The sequence below is a fragment of the Lepidochelys kempii genome, chromosome 19 (genome assembly GCF_965140285.1).
Source record: "Lepidochelys kempii isolate rLepKem1 chromosome 19, rLepKem1.hap1, whole genome shotgun sequence".
NCBI classification, from domain to species: Eukaryota; Metazoa; Chordata; order Testudines; family Cheloniidae; genus Lepidochelys; species Lepidochelys kempii.
The window spans coordinates 18785590-18794122 of NC_136398.1; the positions used below are offsets into that span (position 1 = coordinate 18785590).

Here is an 8533-nt window from a genome sequence, read left to right on the forward strand (position 1 = left end):
CAAGATGGCAGCTGCCATGCTGAGTTTAAACCAGTATTGGAGCCAGGGTCAGTGCATCCTGCCAGCATCTCAGCCTGGACAAGAGCAGCAGTGGAGACCCAGGGTCTCCCTGGCAGGGAGATAACCCCTGGTTATTGTAGGCTGCAAAAGCGTCTGGGGCCTGATTCCCAGGTCCATCACCAGGGTCAATGGGGTGACACTGGCTGGGGTTGGGACTGCTGGCTCTCACTGATGCGCGTCTCCCCCCTGCAGTGCGGAAGGAGGTGGTGAAAATCCCTTCCACCCTGGAAGTGGATGTGGAGGATGTCACTGAGGAGTCTCAACACATCCACTTCATCAAGCCGCTGATGCTGAGTGAGGTCCTGGGGCTGGAGGGGGCCTTCCCCATGCAGGCTGAGATCCTGGAGGGTCCTGAGAACCTGCCTATCTTCGAGAATGACTGGATTCCCCGCCTGCAGAAGGGGCAGAAGATCCAAATCCATGGCAAGTGCTGTGCCTGGAGGATTCTCGCCTCGTCCAGCAAGGGCAGGAGGGGCTCCCGGCACTTCCTGCTCTCCAGCACCTACCAGGGCAAATTTCGAAGACGCCCCCGGGAGTTCCCCACAGTCTTTGACCTGACAACGAGTCTGGGGATGGGTAAGTGCCTGCGGGTGGTGGTGACTAAAGACTGTGAGAGCACCGAGGAGGATCTGCCATCTCTCAGCATGGGGGACCGGCTGGAGGTGCTGCACCTGGCCAAGACCCAGGTCCGCAGGCAGGCAGAACACAAGTCCATCAACGTCCTCCTGTGCAGCAGGAACAGCGGCGAGGACGAGGAGAGCGAGGAGCTCATGCTGCCACTGCACCTGGAAGGCGGCTTTGTGGAAGAGGTCAGCGACAGCAGGAGATACAGCCTCCCTGAGATAGTGGAGCAGCTTCAGCTGCCCTGCGAGGTCAAGGTGACAACCAAGGATTCTTCCCTTGCCAATGATGTTCTGGGCTCTTTCTCCGCTCTGCGGCTGGAAGCGCGAATCACTGAGCCCTTCTTAGTGACCAGCTTGTGCGAGGCGCCGTCAGTGAGCTTCCAGATCCCCCCTCAGTGGCTGGACATGGCCCTGTTCTTCACAGAGGAGCCTGCCCCACCACAGACACCCCTGACAGACAGGTCAAAAGTCGAAGAGCTGACAGAATCCTTTTATTATCATTTGCTAAAGCTGATGCCTAGCAATGAGGCTCCCCCACCACGGCCCCCCAAAAGAAAGGAGTTCAGGGACAAAGCAGGGACCCAGCTACCTGGAGCCAAAGAGGTCACTGAGAAACCAAAGGTACCGATCTGATTCTTCTTATACAAGGGAGGGGGTGGGCGGTGTGTGTGTGTGTGTGATATATGCTTTTGTTGCCTATCCTCCTTTTGGGCAGAGCAGCTCTTTTACTCCACCACAGTGGTACTCAGCCAGGCAGCAGAGCACAGGAAGAGCTGGGAAAGAAGGGGACCCATGTCTAGTTGGCAGCCGGTACCAAGTGGAGTGCCCCAAAGGTCGGTCCTGGGGCCGGTTTTGTTCAATATCTTCATAAATGATCTGGAGGATGGTGTGGATTGCACTCTCAGCAAATTTGCGGATGATACTAAACTGGGAGGAGTGGTAGATACGCTGGAGGGGAGGGATAGGATACAGAAGGACCTAGACAAATTGGAGGATTGGGCCAAAAGAAATCTGATGAGGTTCAATAAGGATAAGTGCAGGGTCCTGCACTTAGGACGGAAGAACCCAATGCACAGCTACAGACTAGGGACCGAATGGCTAGGCAGCAGTTCTGCGGAAAAGGACCTAGGGGTGACAGTGGACGAGAAGCTGGATATGAGTCAGCAGTGTGCCCTTGTTGCCAAGAAGGCCAATGGCATTTTGGGATGTATAAGTAGGGGCATAGCGAGCAGATCAAGGGACGTGATCGTTCCCCTCTATTCAACATTGGTGAGGCCTCATCTGGAGTACTGTGTCCAGTTTTGGGCCCCACACTACAAGAAGGATGTGGATAAATTGGAGAGAGTCCAGCAAAGGGCAACAAAAATGATTAGGGGACTGGAACACATGAGTTATGAGGAGAGGCTGAGGGAGCTGGGATTGTTTAGCCTGCAGAAGAGAAGAATGAGGGGGGATTTGATAGCTGCTTTCAACTACCTGAAAGGGGGTTCCAAAGAGGATGGCTCTAGACTGTTCTCAATGGTAGCAGATGACAGAACGAGGAGTAATGGTCTCAAGTTGCAGTGGGGGAGGTTTAGATTGGATATTAGGAAAAACTTTTTCACTAAGAGGGTGGTGAAACACTGGAATGCGTTACCTAGGGAGGTGGTAGAATCTCCTTCCTTAGAGGTTTTTAAGGTCAGGCTTGACAAAGCCGTGGCTGGGATGATTTAACTGGGAATTGGTCCTGCTTCGAGCAGGGGGTTGGACTAGATGACCTTCTGGGGTCCCTTCCAACCCTGAGATTCTATGATTCTATGATTCTATGACCCCTGCAGAGGTTGGAGTCCTTGCTGATCACCCCACTTCCCTGCAGAAATTCTAGCAGAAATCCTGCACCCCGGCTCTCTGGTGTCCATTTGGGACTGGATTTTCTTGGCAACTATCCCATTGCTTGCAGTCCACACACCCCGCTACCAGCATCTTCAACAGACGGGACTACAGCCTTTCATTTTTAAAATCCATCTTATTCCTCTTCCCATTAGCCACTGCCCCCTTTGTCCAAGTCAAAGTGCATACCCGAGGAGTCTGTGCCGCCATCCTCCAAGCCTAGGAATGCGAGGAGTCGGCCGATTGTCCGGAGCTCCCCGAATGAGTACTCGCTACATCACACTGGCTCGCAGATGGCCCCTAAGCCTACTAAACCCTTCAAAGAGGCCAGAGGTAAGACTGTCCAATAGACATGCTGCTGTAGCACAAAGGATGAAAAGGAAGTGCACAGAGTGATGCACTGTGGCAAAATTATTAGGACTAATCTGATTAAGCTAAGGGAAAACTTAGGCTGGAAACTTTTCTGATGGTGCGAGCTACTGGGCTGTGACATGATGCCCCCATTGCTTGGGACACAATGTTGGATACAATTCTAAAAAGGCGAGTGGGAAACAATTACTTGCTTCCTGCAGTGGGAACCAGAAGCCAGGAGCTGGAGAGGGGGTCTGGGAGTGTTTGACCATTGCAGGGGCCCGGAAGTTCGTTATTAGGGGGTTTCCCCTGCCTCTGCAGCATCAACATTCCAGCCCCTATCAGCCTGCATAGAGATTAGATTTGACCAAGAAATGGAAAAACCACTTTGCAACACATTGGGCCGTTTGGAATTTCTTCCTGTTTCAAAGGGTTGAAATGGACCCATTTTGCACTTTTTGTAAAAACTTTATTTAAATTGTTTTACTAAAAAATTTGAATATTCAAAATTTAGTTCTCCCCCTTTTTGCCAGAGTGCAATAAAATGAATGTGGTCCAGGGTTTTCCTCACACAGTCCTTTTTTTCTTTCTTTTTCCAGTCTGTCGTGTTTCAAATCATAGAATCATAGAATCATAGAATATCAGGGTTGGAAGGGACCCCAGAAGGTCATCTAGTCCAACCCCCTGCTCAAAGCAGGACCAATTCCCAGTTAAATCATCCCAGCCAGGGCTTTGTCAAGCCTGACCTTAAAAACCTCTAAGGAAGGAGATTCTACCACCTCCCTAGGTAACGCATTCCAGTGTTTCACCACCCTCTTAGTGAAAAAGTTTTTCCTAATATCCAATCTAAACCTCCCCCACTGCAACTTGAGACCATTACTCCTCGTTCTGTCATCTGCTACCATTGAGAACAGCCTAGAGCCATCCTCTTTGGAACCCCCTTTCAGGTAGTTGAAAGCGGCTATCAAATCCCCCCTCATTCTTCTCTTCTGCAGGCTAAACAATCCCAGCTCCCTCAGCCTCTCCTCATAACTCATGTGTTCCAGTCCCCTAATCATTTTTGTTGCCCTTTGCTGGACTCTCTCCAATTTATCCACATCCTTCTTGAAGTGTGGGGCCCAAAACTGGACACAGTACTCCAGATGAGGCCTCACCAATGTCGAATAGAGGGGAACGATCACGTCCCTCGATCTGCTCGCTATGCCCCTACTTATACATCCCAAAATGCCATTGGCCTTCTTGGCAACAAGGGCACACTGCTGACTCATATCCAGCTTCTCGTCCACTGTCACCCCTAGGTCCTTTTCCGCAGAACTGCTGCCTAGCCATTCGGTCCCTAGTCTGTAGCTGTGCATTGGGTTCTTCCGTCCTAAGTGCAGGACCCTGCACTTATCCTTATTGAACCTCATCAGATTCCTTTTGGCCCAATCTTCCAATTGGTCTAGGTCCTTCTGTATCCTATCCCTCCCCTCCAGCGTATCTACCACTCCTCCCAGTTTAGTATCATCCGCAAATTTGCTGAGAGTGCAATCCACACCATCCTCCAGATCATTTATGAAGATATTGAATAAAACCGGCCCCAGGACCGACCCTTGGGGCACTCTTCAACTTTGAAAAAGCTGCCAAGTAATAGAATGACAGTTTCATTTCTCCTTTTGTCCCTTGGTAACTTTTCTAAAGTTGGCAAATATTTGACAACTTACAGAGGAGAAAAGGGAGGGAAAAAAATTCTAGACCTTATTCATTCTACTGCATTCAGTAACAAACAAACAAAAGAGTGAGAAAGGGGGAAAAAACCTGAAGGCTCAAAAAAAATTATTTCAAAAATTAAAATTAAAATTTAATTTGAAAAGAAATTAGATTACAATTTTTGTTTAGAAAATTTTTGCTGACAAAAATTAAATTTTTCATGGGAATATATAGTCATTTTTCAGAAAACACCATTTTCAGCAGGAAATTTTTGATCTGATCTAGGGTCAGTGGGATCTGTGCTTGAACATATACGGTACTATAAAATGCATATCAGTACTCTAGGAAAGCAGGGTCTAGGCATCTCAAATTGGGCACCCAAAATTAGTGGACCAGATAACAATTTTGGCCTTAACCTCTCTGTGTCTCTGGTCCCTATGTGTAAAACAGGAACAACACCCACCCACCCCTCACCTCACTGAGGCTGTCCAGGCACACAACCTTAATTTTGATGCTTCCTAACTTTTGAGTGCTCAATTTTGCAACTTTCATATTCTTTAAAGTTTTGTTAATATAATGTAGGAAGAAATCAGGCTGTCTTGTTCACTCAGGGAGCGCACGCAGCAAGGGGTAACCCTCATGCCAGTGCAGATACAGAGAAGTAGGCTACGGTCATAAAAACAAATCTCATGCTTGAGGGTGTGAACCGATCTCCGCAGGGGCTGGAAAGTATGTGCCCTCCCACTAACCCTAAAACTGGCTCTAGGTTCATGGAATGGTTTTGTTTGTCATCCCCCGCAAAGCATTAGATACTGGCCACTGACAGAAGCCAGACACCAGTCTGGATAGGTTATTGGTCTAATTGAGCACAACACATGCTGCGTTCTTAGCAACATGCAAACTCACTATATTGCTCATGGCTTTTTATGCTCTTGCTCCTGGGATATTTGCTGTTAGTCACCTTTGCTAGTGTTGTACTCAGATAAAAGTATTACTCTTGCATCGCAAGGCCTCTCAACACTGGCAGGGAAGAAGGAGAGATCAAGAATCTGCCTCTCTAAAGGGTTTCTATAGTCCGTACCTCCCTAGTATCTTAGCACATGGAGTCATCCAGGACATCCCAAACGCTGTCACAGCACCTGCATGGTATTCTCTTTCCTCTTCCTTTTAGATGCAAATGTCAGCGAGGATTCTGACCATGACTATGAAGTAATTGATGAAGACCTTATAAAAACAATTGATAAAATGCAGAAGGCTGTTCTTCACTACTAGGACTCCAGCCCACAGGACATGAAAAGATGCTGGCCTACGCCAAAGCCACTTCCAGCTCTTCAACTCAGAGATGAGCACTCACAAAAGCTAAATGCAGCACTGAGTCCTATGAAGTGGCTTCCAACTGCCCTTTCCGGTGCAGCCTGAAGAGACAGCTGGGTTCCAGCAGTCACTGCTCCATTGTGCTGCAAGCAAGCGAGCCTGCACATTCAGAGACCTGCCCTGTCCTCTATGTACTAAAGCAGAGGGCTGGTGTTGTTGGTCCTATGGTAAGGGGAGTGCTGTCCTTAGCTGTGTAGTTTGGAACCAGGGTTGCTGGAACAATTTGTATAGTGGGGGTGCTGAGAGCCATTGAATCAAACTGTAAATCCTGTTTATGATGGAAAACACTTCTTACCCCTGTATACCCCACTGTAAACTTCTGGGATGGGGTGCTGGTGCTAGAGCTCTCTTTCTGCATTTATACTTGATCTGAATCACCTTGATTCAGATCTGTAAGGGGCTGGAAACGCGTCACCCCTGGAGCCTCACCTGAGTGCACTCACACCCTGAGCAGGCCCATAGGCAGCCATCTACCAGGAGGTGGGGTAGCGCTTGAGTGATCTTTCACCCTCACTGCATGGATAACAAAGACGACTTTTCTGCAGCTGCTGCATGCTGTTCTGGGTGGGGTTTAATATTGTAGGTCATCAAGGCCGGCCAAAACTTTCAACCCTGTGTGCCTAAAGTTAGACTCAATAGAAGCAGCTTCATTATGGAAGGTGCTGAGCAGCTCTCACTGCTGTCAGTGGGATATGTGGGGACATGACCCTGCTGAAAATTGGGCTACTTTGTTTCGGTGCCTCACTATTGATTTAGAAACCTAACTTTAGGCATCCAGGTTTGGCAATGTAAGCCTCAGAATATCTCCTGGATGAGAATCAGTGCAGCTGCCAGCATGCAGTGAACTGGGTTAGTTAGGGTTTGTTTAGCATATTTTGTACAGTGCAGTGCTGGCTACAGCTGGGACCCACACAAATTACTCACACATTTACGTAATTGGAGAGGTTGCCCTGGCTCTCTGAGGACACAACTCAAACACCAAGGCACTATGGAGAAACACTTCCAGGGGCTGGAATTAACAGACACTCTACAGCTCCCGCTGAACTCATTTCTCCTTTTGCGAACACTGTAAAAAGCTGCAGTTGTGAACCCCCTCCCCCATTATTTTCAGTGATTTGGTTTGTCTCAGCCATTTTTAGACAGCCAGAGGCTACATCTTTGATCACAGCTGGAGACAACTGGTGCTAATGTTCCACCTGTCCTTCAGCTCACAGGGTACCGTGTGCTTGTGAGCAAGCCTGTTGCCCTGTCTTCCTTTGGCATGCCCAGTGTGATGCTTGTGAATGACCCTGCTGCGCCCTTGGTCTTTGGCTCTCATTTATAAGGTGGCAAAAAACACAATAAAAAGTGTCACAATACAAGCCCAGCAGTTTTATTTAAAGTTTGGTAAAATATCTTGAAGCCTCAGGATCAATATTCTCTATGCAACAAAATGCATCTGTCACAAGGCAGAGGGAAGAGAAATAATTGGATGGCTTGTTTGATTTTAATGGTGTAAAACTTTAGGTTATTCAACGGTAGCATCATGCAGTGCAAGAGAACACTTCCCCACCTTCCACATCCCCCTGGTATCTGGGCACAATGCAGGCATGACAGGCTTAGTGGAAGAAAGGCTGGAAGACACCTGCTGACTGCTTTGAGGAACAGGTAGAAATAGAAATCTAAAGAGATCTGAAACCTAACCCCTCCACCTGACTGAAAGCAAGGCCCTTTTGCTATTCATCCAGCCAAAGGGAGGATTATACTCTGTAGTGTGACTTTAACAATGTCATCATCATCGTAGAGCTCCACATTTATTCTTGTCTACTCTCCAGCAAGTCTATGAACGCATACTGGGATCTGGGGCTAGGTGATGGGGCAGAGGATCTTGGAGCCCAGGCTCCAGCCGAAGCTCAAATTTTTAGCTCAACAGTCCAAGCTGTGAGCCCGAGTTGGCTGAGTCAGGCTGAGACTCAGCACTGTGGGTTTTTTATTGCAGTACAGACATACGAAAGTCAAGTTAGTGCTTCTGGTTTGTGCATCACTAGATTCCATACCCCAAAAGCTGCCAGTTACACCTGTACATCACTTGTCCTCAAAATTATACCCTTGGCTACACCTCTGCTGCTACAATAACCTGAACAGAATATTGCATTCAGTGGGCTTGCACAGGTGTAACTGAGAGCAGTATCTGAAGACACTAGAGGGCAAAGCCAGTTCTGTTGACGTGTGAACAAGGAAGAATCCAGCTCCCGAAGCTGGACAGCTTCTGAGGTGCCAAAAGAACAGTAAAATCTTGCTCTCGTTTACATACAAAAGGCCTACATCGAAAACATTAACATTGCAAACTGAAGCAACTGAAATGTAGAACTGCCAGATTTAAGGTTGCCAATTACAACCCAGGTTCAATCATGATAGTCTGTAATACATGAACACATGCCCCCACCCCTTTTTTTTTTTTTTTTTTGGTCACAGGACCCTTGCCTCATTCAGTGCACAGGACAGATGTTGCTCAGAGACTCAATCAGGGTTGTGTAGTGAAGGACGCTATTATCTATAGCATCCCAGCCTTGTTTGTTGCAGAAGTT

The 8533-nt window shown here is 48.0% G+C and overlaps 1 protein-coding gene across 3 annotated transcripts in view; it reads left to right on the forward strand.

Moving 5' to 3' along the window:
• THEMIS2 (thymocyte selection associated family member 2) overlaps positions 1-7327 on the forward strand; it is a 30752-nt gene extending 23425 nt beyond the window's left edge. For 2 of the 3 annotated variants that reach the window (XM_073317621.2, XM_073317622.2), the window contains exons 4-6: positions 253-1304; positions 2708-2885; positions 5764-7327. In XM_073317621.2, the coding sequence (XP_073173722.2) occupies positions 253-1304; positions 2708-2885; positions 5764-5864 (1331 nt within the window). In that variant the 3' untranslated portion in view covers positions 5865-7327. The remainder of the gene's footprint in view (positions 1-252; positions 1305-2707; positions 2886-5763) is intronic. The other variant, XM_073317623.2, reaches the window with a different exon arrangement.
• The last annotated feature ends 1206 nt before the right edge of the window (positions 7328-8533 follow it).